This window comes from Mytilus californianus, unplaced genomic scaffold (assembly GCF_021869535.1).
Source record: "Mytilus californianus isolate M0D057914Y unplaced genomic scaffold, xbMytCali1.0.p SCAF_7, whole genome shotgun sequence".
Taxonomy (NCBI): Eukaryota; Metazoa; Mollusca; class Bivalvia; order Mytilida; family Mytilidae; genus Mytilus; species Mytilus californianus.
The window spans coordinates 95,938,114-95,956,324 of NW_026262723.1; the positions used below are offsets into that span (position 1 = coordinate 95,938,114).

An 18,211-nucleotide genomic window follows, 5' to 3' on the forward strand; every position below is an offset into this window, starting at 1 on the left:
GAGAACGGAAACGAAAAATTCAGCAATTTTTCATTTGTAAAGGGGCATAACTCTAGAACAGTAAAAGTGACACCACCATAATTTAAACTTGATCTGTATTTTGTGTTAATAAGCATTGTGTATAAGTTTCATAACATTTGGTAGAGGCTAACCTTAGTTAGAGAACAGAAACTAAAAATTCAGCAATTTTTCCATTTGTAAAGGGGCATAACTCTAGAACGGTTAAAGTGACGTCACCAAAATTCAAAACCTGATCTGTGTTTTGTGGTAATAAGCATTTTGTATAAGTTTCATAACAATTACTTGAGGCAAACTAAAGTTAGAGAACGGAAATGAAAAATTCAGCAATTTTTCTATTTGTAAAGGGGCATAACTCTAGAACCGTTAAAGTGACGCCCCCAAAATTCAAACTTGATCTGTGTTTTGTGGTAATAAGCATTTTGTATAAGTTTCATAACATTTGGTTGAGGCAAACTAAATTTAGAGAACGGAAACCAACTTTGGGATATACGAGCAAACGGACAAGGGTAAAACTTAATATCCCCTCCACTACGACGGAGGCATAAAAAGAAACTGCCTGGTACCAGATTCCCTATGTCTTGAATTCTGCAATAATTGGCCGTATTGCAGGCCAGATAAAAAACCAAATTTCAGATCCACATAAAGGTTAACTTTCAATTGCAGGCTGATTTACAGATAAAGAATGAATATTATTTAGGGAATAGCCACCACTCAAGTGTTCTTCAACTGTGTAAAGTTTCAACATGTGGGAGAAGGATCTCCTCTATAACATGTGGGAGAAGGATCTCCTCTATAACATGTGGAAGAAGGATCTCCTCTATAACATGTGGGAGAAGGATCTCCTCTATAACATGTGGGAGAAGGATCTCCTCTATAACATGTGGGAGAAGAAGGATCTCCTCTATAACATGTGGGAGAAGATCTCCTCTATAACATGTGGGAGAAGAAGGATCTCCTCTATAACATGTGGGAGAAGAAGGATCTCCTCTATAACATGTGGGAGAAGAAGGATCTCCTCTATAACATGTGGGAGAAGGATCTCCTCTATAACATGTGGGAGAAGAAGGATCTCGTCTATAACATGTGGGAGAAGGATCTCCTCTATAACATGTGGGAGAAGATCTCCTCTATAACATGTGGGAGAAGGATCTCATCTTTAACATGTGGGAGAAGGATCTCCTCTATAACATGTGGGAGAAGAAGGATCTCCTCTATAACATGTGGGAGAAGAAGGATCTCCTCTATAACATGTGGGAGAAGAAGGATCTCCTCTACAACATGTGGAAGAAGGATCTCCTCTATAACATGTGGAAGAAGGATCTCCTCTTTAACATGTGGGGGAAGGATTATATTTAGGTAATGTTCTACTACTGTGTAAAGTTTCTTTAATATCAGTCTACCCCTTTCAGGAGAAGCTGCCCTTACAAGAGTCTTTGAAAGTAAGTTTGATTATGTCGCCTTTGACATGTAGGACAAGAATTTTACTTTTGATGAACATCCTCGGGAAGTGTACTACAAGTATGTTAAGTTTCATTAATATCTTCAAAATGATGGTACAATATGGTCAACTACACGATGGCAAACAATCCTACAAAGTATGAGAGCTTTCTGTAAGACATTCTCAGAGGAGTAGCATCCAAAAGAAGTTATTGTTACAATACTCCAACAAAATGGTCAAAGTCCCATAACTCCAATAAAAATAGTAAAATAAAAACGGTGGTATAATGTGATCAACTACACATGATGGCAAACAATAGTTCCAAGTATCAGAGCTTTCTGTAATGGTACTCAGAGGAGTTGCTTTCACAAGATGTCATTGTAACATTACTACAAATAAATAGGGAATGTGTCCATGGGACACAGATGATGCCCTTGCTTGCATATCATATAAAGTTATAAAGGGACAAAAACTAAAGAATGGTAAAAGTGACGCTACCCAAATTTGTATTTGATCTGAGTTTTGTAGTAATAAGTATTGTGTACAAGTTTCATAACATTTGGTTGAGGCAAACTTAAGTTAGAGAATGGAAACGAAAAATTCAGCGATTTTTCAATTGGTAAAGGGGCATAACTCTAGAAAGGTAAAAGTGACACCACCAAAATTCAAAATTGATCTTTGTTTTGTGGTTATAAGCATTTTGTATAAGTTTCATAACATTTGGTTGAGGCAAACTAAAGTTAGTTGAACGGAAACCAAGTTTGGGACGTACGGACGGACAAGGGTAAAACTTAATGCCCCCTCCGCAACGGCAGGGGCATAAAAAATTGTCAATTTCAACAACTCTCATAAAAATTATAAAATTTAACTGACCATATATCCCTGTCAGTGAAATATGACGAGAAAACAATCCTACAAAGTATGAAAGCTTTCTGTCAAATGTACTCGAAGAATTGACGTGTTTCCAAAGAATGGACAGAAGTAGTGCAGCACACAGGGGACAATTAAGATAGTGTGAATATAAGCCTTTCAAATAAATTTTATCATTATACCTAAAACCTTGATAGTATTTTTTTACATTTCCAAGGGTATAACTTTTCAAAATCAATCCAGGAACCTTTCTTATAAATTTTAACAAAATTTTCAAGATCTGTACTGATGGGAGGGCTTACAAAGCAATTTTCCACATAATCATTATCTTTAAGAAGCACATTTTATTAGCATTGGTTTTCAATTCAATTGAGATATTGTTGATAAAAACTTCACATAAAATGAAGTGGCAGATGAATGCCCTGAATTTCATAGTAAGTGTTAATCTGGCCAAAGTACCCATACCAAATATTGTAGATCATAATGCAAAGCTTTAATATCATTCAGAAGTTGTCAGTCTATCAAAAGTCCAATTAATTTAATAGGCCTATAAAAACTAATAACAAACATTATGTCTTTCCGTACATTTTGTAAATTTCTATAATATCATTTATATCTTAATACACACATCAAAATATTTGAGATTACAAAGAACTTTTAACAACAACTTTTAATAGATTGTGTAAAGAAAACATTCAAGAGTAATCACATCTCAATAATACTATCTCAGTAAACCAACTATTGATCACAACTCCAAAATAATATTTCAGTAAACCAACAATTAATAGCAACTCCATGATAAAATCTCAGTAAACCAAAAGTAAATTTTAATATAAAAATAAGATGTGGTATGATTGGCAATGAGACAACTATCCACCACAGACCAAATGACATAGTAGTTTTAAAACAACTATAAGTCACTGAAAGGCCTCCATATTATAAATCACAACTACAAAGCAAAATCTCAGTAAACCAACAATAAATCACAACTCAAAACAATATCTATTGAAGTAAACCAACAATTAATCTCAACTTTAAAATAATATCTCAGTAAACCAACAATAAATTGCAACTCCATAATAATATCTCAGTAAACCAACAATTAATCTCAACTTTAAAATAATATCTCAGTAAACCGATAATAAATCGCAACTCCATAATAAAATCTCAGTAAACCAATAATAAATCGTAACTCCATAATAATATCTCAGTATACCAACAATAAATCTCAACTCCATGATAAAATCTCAGTAAACCAACAATAAATCTCAACTCCATAATAAAATCTCAGTAAACCAACAATAAATCTCAACTCCAAAAATAAAATCTCAGTTATCCAACAATAAATCTCAACTCCATAATAAAATTTCAGTAAACTGACAATAAATCTCTCAACTCCAAAATAAAATCTCGGTAAACAAACAGTAAATCACACCTCCAAAATAATATCTCAGTAAACCAATAATAAATCACAAATCCAGATAATATCCCAGTAAAGCAAAAATAAATCACAACTCCAAGACAATATCTCAGTTATCCAACAGGAAATCACATTTACAAAAAATAATATCTTTACATTTTCCATTACATATATCTCAATTTCAAATGGAAGACTGACACACTTGGTTGTAATTAAAGGTGTGTGGCTTATACAGAGAAGTGCTAGAAATACACATGGCTGTGACAATGTCAAATACAGGGACAACATTATTAATCCACAGTGGTTTACTTACTGGAAAAATTCCTTGTGGCCAGCATTGTGGTCAGGATAGCTCCCTAAAATACAAAATTAAGTAAGATTTTAAGGTAAATATTTAAAACAGCTGTGTGATACTGTGCATCAATTAATATAGCATGAACAAAACAAAAACACTTCTTTTTTTCATTCTCCAAACATTTCTTCCCACAAATTTAAGCAGTAAGTTGGCTTTCAGCTAAAACCAAAAAAAATTAACCAAATGAAAAAGAAAGAATGAGGTGTATCAATTCATGACACATGATCACTTCATGATCATAAAAAAACTAAAGGCAAAAGAACAATGCTTTTATTGCTGGTGTTCATCTCAAAGTAACACTGAGGCCTTTAACCCATTACTAGTTCAAGAAAATCCCTAGCACTGGTTTGAGAGTTGCTTTCATGCATCTGGTCAGTTAAATTTAGTTTTTATCAAATGAAAAATTACAAGAAAATTAGTTAACAAATATATAGTTTTCTTATTAAAACATAAATCTGTATAGTAATAGTACTGATTCATTGTTGTTTGCAATGGTAAAAGTTTTCATGTAATTCATAGCACAAAGTGATCCTTGTAAATATGTGGTTGTTTTGTTAGCAAGAAATGATAAAACAACTATACTTGATGCCATAAATTATAAGTGAGATCCATCAAATTAATTGAATCCACAACATTTCAACAAATGTACCCTTGATTAATATTTCCCAGCAAAAAGTAGTGTTGTTGTAAGCTTTGACTTAAGATTAACAATAATGAAACACATATTTCCTATTTAAATCCCTCAATGTATCAATCCATGCCAGTTATATACCTGATATAAACATATATCTATATAAAGCATTTATAAAGCACCTGCTACTTAATTGAGGATAGATTGTTGACAAGATATTACTTTAACAAATCTAATGATGATCTATTATGGCATTCACCTGTCCTATCAATGCAGAAAACAAGGTTTAATGAAAACGAATCATAATTCTCTATCATCAATGGTCCAAACTACATCTACAGATACTAAATTAAACCACTTTCTTAACAACAGACAAGGGATAGCTATTCAAGAGAAACATAAATAGAACTACTATAAACAATTGACAAATAAACCATGTATCCTTTCTCTTGATTAGAACTAATCTTTTCCTGGGAAAGCAAAAAACGTCTGCATGTTAAAAAAATGTAACATTGTATTCAATTAACAACAAAAATTTCCCGAGGCATATGCAGAGAGAAAATATTGGAACTTGGTTTACAGTACAGTGAAACACTTTCAATTTTTTTAAGGACTATACAGGTGTTCAGTTTACACAGGTTAAATTATTAGAGAATATTCACTGTATGTCTTGGCACAATTAAAGATTTTTTCTAATTTATGTATGATTTGGTTTGGTTTAGACAGGTATTAAATTATAATAAATACCTTAAGTTTCCTTCGGGCATTGAATTTCTTCAAGCAGTCTACAGTTTCTTGTCTATGTACCACAGACGCTACTCTTTCTCTCTGCTGAAAAGACAAAAATACACAGATCATTGGCAAAGATGTGCACTACTAATACTTTCTATTGCTACAAGTTTTAGTAGATAATTACTTTCAAAAAACTAACTAATGCTAAGTTGATAATAAATTTTTAGATACATTTTGTACTATATAATGCTACAAGTTTTAGTTAATAATATATGTTAAGACACTATATAATGCTTAAAGTTTTAGTAGATCATCACTTTTTAATAAATATAAGTGAATATATACATTCAAATAAAAACAAATAGAAATCATCATGATGTTGATGGTTATACATGTTTTACAAATCTACAATATCAACTGTAAATATTTTCAGTCACATCAATATTGATGATTTTTGCAGGGGATATTTTTGTACATTTAACATGACCATGAAAAGAACGAAAATAACCCCTATAAAAAAATTTCCATGTTAAGAGAATATAATATCAAAGCTAACTTAGGTTTGTTCCAGAATTTAAAGCATGGGGGCATGAGATGCACCTTCTTAAGACTCTAACCACCCATAAAATAAAAATTTCCATTTTACTTGTACAAAATTTTAAGGAATTGCAATCACCCATATTTAATTAATTTGACTCCCTCCCATCCCCTCACATGATAAATTTTGGAACAGCCCTTATCATAATAAATGTACCACCAAATTCAAACTTTGAAACTTTCACCTAATTTTCATGGCTTAAATCATTATTATTTAAAATGTTTACCCCTTTCCAAGGAGTATTACAAAAGTTTGAATTATACAATTTCATTTTACATCGTCATCACAAAAAAGTAAAAATTTGAAAAAAGTTTCTAAATTCATTCCACTGTCTGAAATTGTCTATTTGTTTCTTTTAAAAAAGAGAATCATTTGACTGAAATAAGTTACAGGAATGGTAGATAAGATAAAATATAATTTGACTATTACTCAATAAAAAAAGTAAGTTAGTACTTATCCAGCTGATATCCCTAATTAATCTCATGCAGAACTTAACTTTTACCACAACAATCCATAAGTCAAATCATAGGTTCATCTATACTAACTATTTTACAATACAGGTAATCACAAAGGACTGATTTAAAGCTTTGAACATTTAAATATAGTTAAAAGGTATCTTAAATTTGATGATTTTATGAACAAAAGAATATCACATCTGATTTGCACCATTGACAGTATAATTCATTCATCATAAAGTAAGGCAAAAACTGTTTTGGAATACGGGTATGCTTGTAACATTAATTGGTATAAAAAGTATTTTGTCAGTTCAAATGTTTGTCTGATTCTAATAAGATTTTTTAATCAACGCTCATTGATAATCAAGTTTGTATATATAAACTGTCAAGTCCAAACTACATGAAATACAATACAATTTAAATTCATTTAAAGATAAGTCCCTTTAATTGAAATTGAATGAGTGTGTAAATTTAAAGAAAAGGGACTTCTCAGTACTTTAATTTTAATAGTATGATATTTCATGGAGTTTGGACTTGACAGTAACATACATATAAATTAACAGCTATAAAATTATATTTCAAAGCTTATTCAAATTACTTTTAATAAATATTTTTTCTTATATCAAATGAAGGCAATAAATTATTCCCATCAATGAAGTTTATTAACGTATAGAACACAACTGATTGCCAGCTATATAACAACTGACTTATTGTGTTATATATACATGTCTATCTGATGTACCCTTTAATGGTTAACCAGTAAATTGGTATTCAGGGTCTTTCTGTCCTAGTTTTAACCATTATATTGAAGTCAGACTGATAGGTGTATAAAGCACAATGATTTCATTGAGAGAAGGTTCTTATACCTGTTACAAAGAAAGGACAAGATTTTTTATGTAATAACATCTCTTTGAAGAGGTTTGAGGGACAACCTTTTTCAATAATCTGAAGCATACTAATATCTGAAACGATTTAGCAAACATTTATAAAAACATGGGGAAAAAATGTGTGAAAAAACTTATTTTGTTTGAAATTAAGAGGAGTTAATAAAATAACTATGACTAATGGCTTAAGATCTTCTATGAAAACAGATATCACTATACACAGATAAAAAGGAAAACCATTGTTTGGCAATAGTGGAGTAAATCTTGTTGAATGAAGGAGAGTTTGACCTTTGAAGATGTAGATCTTTATTGGAGATTCAATGCACATAACAGGTAGACTTTTCTATGCAAAAAATAAAATCCCAGAAAGACTTTCATTACTAACTATGATTTTTCCATTGTTGTGACCAATATAAATAAGATTTTCTATAGCTGTGACTTTAATGAACTAAGACTAAATTTAAAAAGGTAGAATGACATTGACAAAAGATACATTTTAAAACCATTGTTCAAATTCAATTACCAGCCTTTTATAATATTACAATGTAAACCCTATCTTAATGAACTTTGTCCTCATCATTGTGAATAAATCTTTGGTTTTAATTGACAGTGCAGTTGTACTGAATTTAACTCATGAACAAAGAGAGGCAACTATCAATTCTACTAAAAACGTCATGAAAAGAATATCTTGTGTTAACTTTTACAACAGTAAGAACCAAAAGATCTTACCTTATTTAGTGTAACATGTATGTTATCTCAAAAAGTGTCTATCCAACACTTATAGATTACCCTGATAAATAACTGATAATTTGTTTTTATCTTTTGTATATTTAACTATTCTTACATGTATATAATTTCCTATCTTCAGTATACTATATAAGGAGGGTCCTTGAATTTGTATAATAAAGGAGGGTCCTTGAATTTGTATAATAAAGGAGGGTATTTGCATTATAATGAAAATTGGCATTTAGTAAAAGTGATTTTATATCCACATATTATTTTAGATCAAATTCACCTATCTTTCTACTTGAAGGTCTCATAATAGTGAAGTTACAATAAAAACAGATCTTTTAAACATTTGAAGATCGAAAGAATAAATCGGATTTAAATCAATATCTTGATGGACCTACTAATTCAGAGTTTCAATATAATGGTTAAAACAAACTATGACTGTAACTTAATAAGTCAGCAACAAATTAATTGATTTATACATGAAACACTGGCTGCAAAATTAAGAATCATACTAATTTATGACTTAAAACTTATAAAATGTTTGACAATAGTCTTACTATGTAACTCTCACAACTCCCCTTTTGATTTTCATCGTGTGAGAGTACCTCAATTTAAAAATTGAAATCTTTTAAGAAAATGTGCATAGAACAACAGTGAAACTTTAAGTGTCAGTTGGCATCTTAAGTAACAATGTTCTGTTGCAAGTTGACAGCAACCAAAATATGACATTAAATTATACAAAGTACCAAGCTAAGGAGTAACAATATTTCTATGGTATAAGGAACCAATGCTTAAAATTATGTCAATGAATAAAATCATATCTAAGGAAAACCAAACAAATCCGACTGCAACTTACGCAGATCCAAGGATGTCTGAGAGCTTCTTGTGCTGTAATACGTTTTGCTGGATTGACTGTTAACATACTATTTATAAGATTCTTTGCTTCAGGTGTTACTGTATCCCATTCTGGTGATGGGTACTGAAATCAGACAGAAGAACATTCTACCTTAATATCGAAATAAAAATAGTTACACAGGTAATCTGAAACTGAATCCATCAGACCATTCCAATAATTGTATGTTTTTCAAGCCCTGCCAGCATCATTAAAAAAGTTGCAGACATGTGCAGGCTACAACCAATTTTCGGAAAAAAAGTTTATATTCAATTTTGTTTTAAAATTAATAAGACATTATAACAATAAATTCATATATATATATATAATTTTGATAGTACATTTAGAAAATATTAAAATCAAAATTGCAATACTTTAAGATGTAAACTATGCAAACCATTCAAAGTCAATGAACCATGACTGACAGTGCAAGGCCAAAAATCTCTGTGGAAATTAGAAATGGCAATGCTTAATACAACTGCATATCAAATATTATTGATTTGCTATTAGTGGTTCCCCTTAAAATAATCTAATCACAAACTTTAATTTGTTAACTAAGCAAAAATTTCAAAGTCAATAGACCATGACTTGAGGGGGCTGGGCAAAATAATCTACAAAGAAATGAGTTGTGCCAATGCTTATACAAGGAACATACCAAATATCATTTACCTGATAGTGATTACCCTTAAACTGACCTAATCACAAATTTAAACATAGTCGTGCCTTCAGACTACGAGGTGAGAAATTCCTGATATTCATGTTTTAATACCATATGTTTGTCATATATATATATATGATCAAGATCCATTTTGTTACATCTTGTGATCCGTTTATTTGGCAATCGCCAATGGCAGTCAGCAGGGTTTAAGAACATCCGTTGTTCGACCTGTTAGTCAAATGCGTTTGGTTTAAATATACTTTTTCACTTAACAAGTAAACATGTTAAAGTTTACAAACACAACACTAAGAATGATCTTACAAAAGTAGTTTGACATTTCATCAATAAGAGTTGCAAACTGGTTTATATTATAACTACAAATTGAACTCTCTCGTCTGGAAATTACCAATCAAAATGTCACCTTCCATATTTTTACTTCCTCTGGGAAACGGGAAATGAAAATTTTATTCAAGCCCTGGGGCAGACTATTGTTAAACTGGTTTCAGGTGTAAAAGAGATTTACAAAGAGTTTCAGGATGAATATTTGACTGAATATCATATGAAATGAGTTGGCATTAATTAACAAGAGTACTTTAAGCATTTAGCTAAAATGTTTCCTTGAGAAAATTTTCAACTCACATCTTGGCAAAAATAACGTAAAACTGTTACTTACATCATATGCACCTGCTTTGATCTGAGCATATAATCTGTGTTGGTCTTCATCCCAAAATGGTGGATAACCAACTAACAATATATATAATATCACACCTGAAATAATAAAGCATTATGATTTTAGAATTAATTTTTATTTTGATTTTGATAGCCGTCTCAAATTGATTTATAGTTTACTAATGTCACAGTGGCAAATATTACATACATATATGGCACAATAACATGTTCAAGTATCATGTAGAACTTAAAGATGTCAGTCAGAAAATAAATATCACATGGACTCATTCTCAAGGTTCCACAAAGTGATGGGGTTAATATTTTGGTATTTGTTGTGCAAACGCATACATTTGATTGTCCCAGAACTTCTTTCATATCATTCAAGATAGAAGCTTGATATTTGATCATCAAGTAACACTGTTACAGTTATCTATGCCAAAGCAAAAAAGAATACAAAATTTTGATTGTGTAAGTTCTCTTACACTTTTAAGGGGGAAGAGTGCTCACAATCAATTTTTAACACCATCACATTCTTCATGTGCCTGTCCCAGGTCACGAGCCTGTAGCTTAGTGGTTGTTGTTGGTTCATGTTTGTCAAATTTGTTTATTTCGTAAATTGTTTTGTTATAAATTAGGGTATTAGTTTTCTTGTTTGAATTGTTTCACACTTTTCATGTTAGAGCCTTTTAGAGCCGACTATACTGCATGGGTTTTTCTCATTGTTGAAGGCCATACGGTTGCCTATATTTATTTATATCCACTTTATTTGAACTTTGGTGGATAGTTGTCTCATTGGCAACCATCATCATCATACCTCATCTCCTTATTTCTTATAAGGAGTAAGATTTTTACAAACCTTGTATCCTCTACTAATTTTTTTAATCAATGGTATAAGTTAATCAAGGCTTTTCATTTTGATTATACATGTATTGTGATGATGTTTTGAATTAAGATAATTTTCAAATGAACAATTTATATCAAAAGATAATCAAAACTAGAACTCAAAAATTGATATACCTGTTACACAAATTAGATTATCTCCCCTTAAACATGTTAATTCATTATTCCACTCGCTGATGACTTTGTTTGCAGGGGAGGGAGTTATAAACATAAGACTTTGTTTTACAGGGTAAATGACATAACATTATCTTTGTTTACAAGTGGACAGTATCTAAAAAGTGAACCTAGACTTACCACAAGCCCAAATATCTACAGGTTTGCCATATGGATCTTTTCTTAAAACTTCTGGTGATAAATAACCAGGCGTTCCAGCAAATCCTAAAATAACATAAAACAAACATATTGATTTATAAATACACTTAACATTAGCTTGTGGTTTGGCATTGGAATGTTTTGATGATACAAAGTACATTTCGGCTGTAATTTTCTAATTCATATAATGAATTAATTGTGCTGAAATTTGTGCTGTAAAGATTACCTAAGAGAGTTATAACTGCTCTGTTTATGACCATTTGTTTTTCATGCTTTCAAATGTTTTAAATTTTTGCCTTTCAAAACTTTTGGTCACACTCATACCTTGTGATATTCTTCCAGTTTTTACTTCATTAATATACACACAGAAATCATATCCAATATATCTAAACCTGAACAAATTGTAAAAAAAGTACATATAAAAAATGAAAATAAGTAAATATAATTTACTAAACACATTTTTGACCAGAAACCTGTCATTTTGCTTAACATTGCTTAAATGGAATCCAGGCCATGTTCTATTAATCCTTTTTATCTCATAATTAGAAATGATAGGTATGTTTGATAATGACTGAACATTAATACAAAACGGTTCTATTTTGATTGCTGTTATAGTTACTGGCCCTCAAATTAGAGAGCTAATGTCTGTTTTCTTACCTACGGTTTTGAATTGCAATTACATGCTTTTTGAAAAACTGTTTATTACTAAATCTTGGCATTAAATGGCTGTATCTATCTTAATGTTTTCTCAATACATAACCAACAGAAGTACTGTATTAATACATGTCATTATTTGTATTAGAAAGTCCTGATTTTTAACTACTGTAAATTCAGAAATTATTGCGATGTTTTTATTATTGCGAAAAATGCGACAGGGTTATATTCGCAATAATTTAAACTCGCATTTTGAATTTTTTTATATGAATTAAACAGGATTTTTCTCAATATCGCAAAAATTAAAATCGCATTTTAGTCTAAAATGACGAAATCGCAATAATAAATACACGCAATAATTTCTGAATTTACAGTACATTGCAATATAAGGCAAACTAAACTAACAGAACAGAGATGTTGGTACCATTACGTAATATTAAATCTCCTTATATCTATTTGTTATATAAAATTTTGAAAAAATAAAGATGGATGATAATTCAATAAAACAAAGCTATTTTGCGATCAAACAGGGATTGGCCATTATAACTACCTAATAGTCATACCAGAAATGTTAATTATATAGAATACAAAATCAATGTGTAAAAATATGTGATAAATAGATTATAACATGTCAATTTTCACATTGGCATTTGTATTAACCTTCAAGCTTAAGCTCTAGGGCTGATACCAATCTCAATATGAAAAATACCATGTAAGAATCTGCAATTATTTAATAATTTTATGCAATAAGCATACGATGATTTCATCTAAAGCAAACAATAATTAAAGAACAGAGTTCCAATGTCCCCTGTGTTGCACATATTTTATTTATCCAAGATACAAGGGCAATAACTAATAAAATGCTTCGCTGAGCGCAGCCTGATAGGACCGCAGAGGTCAGACCCTGAACAGTTGGTACAAATTTGGACACAATATTCAAGCTTGATACTGTCTGAATTTGGATTGTGATCAAATTGTTGACATAATTTAGATTTCTGACACAAAATAAATGTGGTCAAAGATCTTACAAATCTATTGCGCAATACTGTGCAATTGAAGATTTCTTCTTGAAACTTTTCAAAAATTCAAAATTTGAAAAATTTTGAAAAAAAAAAATATTGATCCTCTAAAAAAATTGGAAAAAAAATCCCCCCCCCCCCCCCCCCCCAACTTTTTGAAACCCACTTAGAGCAATAACCCCAAAACTCGATCACAGCCTTTCCTTTGTAGTATGGAACATTGTAGTACAATTTCAGAGAGATACATACACTTAAACACAAGTTATTGTCTGGAAACTAGAAAAATGCTTGTTTTTGGCCCTTTTTTGGCCCCTGAGATTCCTACATATTTGGGCAATTATTCTCAAACTCAATCCTAGCCTTCCCTTTGTGATATGGATCCTTGTGGTACAATGTCAGAAAGATTTATACACTTACACACAAGTTATTGTCTGGAAACTAGAAAAATGCTTGTTTTTGGCCCCTTTTTGGCCATTAATTCCTAAACTGTTGGCCCATAACCCCTAAAATAAATCCCAACCTTCTACTTGTGGTATTAAACATTGTCGTACAATTTAAGAGCAATCAAAATACTTATACACAAATTATTATCCTGAAACTAGAAAAATGCTTGTTTTGGGCCCCTAATTCCTAAACGGTTGGGACCATCATCCCCAAAATCAATCCCAATCTTCCTTTTGTGGTATTGAACCTTCTTAAAAAATTTCATAGAGATCCATTCACTTTAACTAAAGTTATTGTCCGGAAACAAATGTGTCTTTGGACGACGACAACATCATACGATCCCAAAAAAATTTTTGCGGTCATATAAAAAAACACTTTTTTATAAATATCAAAGAGAAAAGGCTTCAGAGCAAATGCAATGTGATTTCCGTCATAATTAATATTTCCAAGGGGCATAGCTCGTTAAAAATATTTGATCAGCACTTATTATCTAAAGTGTCAAAAATATTTCTAATATTAACCTATGAAATAAGTTTCATAAAATTCTGGGAATAAATATACACATGAGAGCGCTAACAATGCAATTTTCCATATAATCAATATTTCCAAGGGGCATAACTCTTTTAAAAATAATTAATCGGCACTGATTTTCGAACTTGTCTAAGACATTGCTGATATAAACCTAAGATATAAGTTTCATAAACATCTGGCAAGAATTGTACACATGAGAGCGCTAACGATGCAATTTTCTATATAATAATGTTTCAAAGGGGCAAAACTCTTTTAAAAATAATTCACTGGCACTGCTTTTCTAATTTCGTCCAAGACATTGCTGATATAAACCTATGATACAAGTTTCACATGCCCGGTATTTCTATGTCCCCCGCAACACGTTGTGCAGGGGGACAAGTCGACACCCCCTCTTTAAGTATTCATTTAACAGCATTTTCAAGAACAATGGATGTGAAATGTATCACACTGTATAACAAGCCAATATGAAGCCTGATAACAAATTTCAGGAAGCTCTTATTTGTAGTTCGATAAAATAAATGTGATGAAAATTTCATAAATGGCAATTATGTGTTAGAATATATAAGTATTCCATGAAAAAGGAAGTTGATGAGCAATGAATCTGAAACCATGTTAAACTGTATGACATGTTCACATGAAGCTTGATAACAGGAAGCTATTATTTGTACTTTCCTAGAAAATTGTCACGAAAATTTCAAACATGGACACTATGTGATATAACAATAAAGTATTGAGTAAACAGGAAAGTGATGAGTGCTGAATTTCAACCATAACACAGCATACCATGCTCACATAGAGCCTTAAATAAAATTTCAAGGCTCTGATTTGTATTGCAAGAGAAAAATATGACAGAAATTTCATGGGACGGACAGACAGGGGAAAACAGTTAACCTACCCGAGCAGGGTTATAAAAAGATGAAAACAAACTTAACAGTTTACAATTCTTCACTAAATAATGTTATCAGAGATCAATTACAAAAATGTTGACTATGACAGACTATACATTTCTGTTGAATGAGATGCTTTGCTAAGTAATGTACCAGACAGACAATGAAATGGAATGATAAACCAGATGATGAAGTGGAATGATAAACCACCACTTATTGTATTGATCTCATCTAACAATCACCCTTTCTAAGAAATAAAATAAACTTTTATTGACAAAGAAGGACAACTGTAAGCCAATCTCTAACAATACAAAGACAAATCCAATATTTCATGTACTAATTGAAAAATATTCAGGAACCATGAATGACAGGTGACAGAATTAACTTCATTATACCTAGTATCTGCAATATACCGACATTACATATATAAAATTGTTGTATTCAGGTTGTAAAATGTTTTATGACTGCAAGTCATGCACAACCTCCTTCATTAAAAATCCTTTTTTATTTCAATTTTAATTATCTTATTACAAAATCTGGTTAAATGTTCAATAATCCAATAACTATAATATTATTTGAACTAATTGCATATAAATTGTCCAGGTATACCATACTAATGGGAGTAAATATCTACAGCACATGGTTAAATATCTATTTCTTAAATAATCAGTAGCAGAATCTAAATCATAATAGGCAAAAATCTTTACATCAACACTAATGTTTGGCTTTTTTTTCTTTTTTTTTTTATCACTCTTTCTATATTTGGGATCTTAAAAGTCAGTGAATACAAACTGTGCCTAGTATCAGCAGCTCTTTTCACAAATAATCGTATGACCAAAATTGATAGCAAGTTATTCTAGAATGATTATAACTTGCAGGTATTTTTTATCTTCTGTTGTTTCAAAATTTTGATATTCATGCATCTTTAAATAAAATGCTTCGCCAAGCGCAGCCTGATACGACTGCAGAGGTCGAACCCTGAACAGTTGGGGCAAGTTTGGACACAATATTAAAGCTTGATACTGTCTGAATTTGGATTGTGATCAAATTTTTGACATAATATAGGTTTCTGACACAAAATAAATGTGGTCAAAGATCTTAAAAATTTGAAATGGGACATTTAATTTACCTATTATGGTCTGATATCCAAAATCTAACAACATGGTTAGATTCAGCATATAAAAAAACACCAAAAATTTAATTTTAGTTGAAATCAAACAAAGTTTAATTTTGGACCCTTCAAACTTTAATATGGACTAATTTGAAAACAGGGCCCAAAATAAAAAATCTAAATGCACAATAAGATTCAGCATATCATAAAGCCCCAATAATTCAGTTTTTGATGAAATCAAACAAAGTTTTAATTTTGGACCCTCTGGAACTCAATGTAGACCAATTTAAAAATGGGGCCCAATATCCAAAATAGTAATACAAGGTTAGAACCCCCAAAAATTAAAGAATTTAAATTAATCCCATTGAAATTGGTTAAATGATTAGTATTTATTTTCAATTGAAGATTTCTTTTTGATGTGTATCTCCTGCCATATCAGCAGTATTTGTTGCTTTTATATATAAATCAGAAATAATCAATGTAAAAATGGAAAATTTTTGGGGAAAAAAAACAAAAATTATGAGAAACAAAATCCCCCCCCAAAAAATTAATTTGAAAAAAATCCCCCCCCCCCCAATTTTTTTTGAAATTTTGAAGATTACTTTCTTTTCAGGAAAAATGTACAATTTCAGAGAGTTCCATAAACTTTATGGCCCCTTTTTAGCCCCTAATTTCTAAACTTTTGGGGCAAATTACCCCCAAACTCAATCCCAGCCTTCCCTTTGTGGTATGGAACCTTGTATTACAATTTCAGAGAGATCCATACACTTACACACAAGTTATTGTCCAGAAACTACAAAAATACTTGATTTTGGCCCCTAATTATTGAACATTTGGGGCAATTACCCCCAAACTCAATACTAGGCTTCCCTTTGTGATATGGAACCTTGTGGTACAATTTCAGAGAGATCCATACACTTACACACAAGTTATTGTCAAGAAACTACAAAAATGCTTTTTTTTTGGCCCCGAATTCCTCTGTTGGTACCTTAACCCCCAAAATCAATCCCAACCTTCCTTTTGTGGTATTGAACCTTCTGGTAAAATTTCATAGAGATCCATTCACTTAAAACTAAAAGTTATTGTCCGGAAACCACATGTGTCTTCAGACGAAGCCGACGAGGACATGATAGCATTATACGAACTCAATTTTTTTGCGGTCGTATAAAAATTTATCCCCGGCTTAGTATATTTCTAGGATTTTGATTAGTTAACGCACGTCGTTACAAAACCCATAGCCCCTGGGTGTTGCTAACCCATATACCCGAACGTTGCTACCCATTACAACGGGGAACATCACGCACGTTTTCCTTAGTTCCATGGTTGTTCCTTGTGAAATATTGAATTCTGTAGATTATCCATGATGTCTGTAATTAAATATTTAATCAACTAACGATTTTATCTTATTATGTCGATCATTTGCACTCATTTTAGTAAATGCATCACTTGGCTGCCACATTGTCAATGAATGGGACTACTGACCTAGCTATGCAAATGACCCACATTGACGTCACACCGTCTATGATGTAACCCTCACAACACTGAGCGCCAAATTCGACCCATTCCCGTTTCTGTCTCTGGATTAAAAACAACTTATATTTGACTACCTGTAGGGTACTACCAAAGGTAGTACCCTACATCCTGTTAAAAATACGTCAAATTCCCAAATAACAATAAAAGATTTTTAAAAAATGAAAAAAACGCTGCTTTCACGTTACATTTTGTGGTTGAATTTCTCTTAAAATCGCAAGATTTGGACTAAGACCGAGGATAAATTCATTATCTACGTTCATATCTGTAGATATGGATATTTTAACACCCTTCAGTACCCTGTACACCCTTCGGCTTCTCCACAGGGTGTACTTGGATACTTCAGGGTGTTAAAACATCCATATCTACAGATATGAACGTAGATAACTTATATTATCACACCAAAAACTGCCAAATTAAAATGACTGTATATAGTATAATGTATTACCAAACCATGCTTGTTGATAA

The 18,211-nt window shown here is 31.4% G+C and overlaps 1 protein-coding gene across 4 annotated transcripts in view; it reads right to left on the reverse strand.

Annotated features, from left to right (window-relative positions):
- Window positions 1–18,211, reverse strand: part of LOC127708856 (calcium/calmodulin-dependent protein kinase type II delta chain-like) — a 126,062-nt gene that overhangs the window by 40,059 nt on the left and 67,792 nt on the right. For 3 of the 4 annotated variants that reach the window (XM_052214023.1, XM_052214022.1, XM_052214020.1), the window contains exons 8-12: window positions 11,550–11,633; window positions 10,360–10,454; window positions 8,993–9,115; window positions 5,483–5,566; window positions 4,063–4,105 (exon numbers count right to left, since the gene is read on the reverse strand). In XM_052214023.1, the coding sequence (XP_052069983.1) occupies window positions 4,063–4,105; window positions 5,483–5,566; window positions 8,993–9,115; window positions 10,360–10,454; window positions 11,550–11,633 (429 nt within the window). The remainder of the gene's footprint in view (window positions 1–4,062; window positions 4,106–5,482; window positions 5,567–8,992; window positions 9,116–10,359; window positions 10,455–11,549; window positions 11,634–18,211) is intronic. The other variant, XM_052214021.1, reaches the window with a different exon arrangement.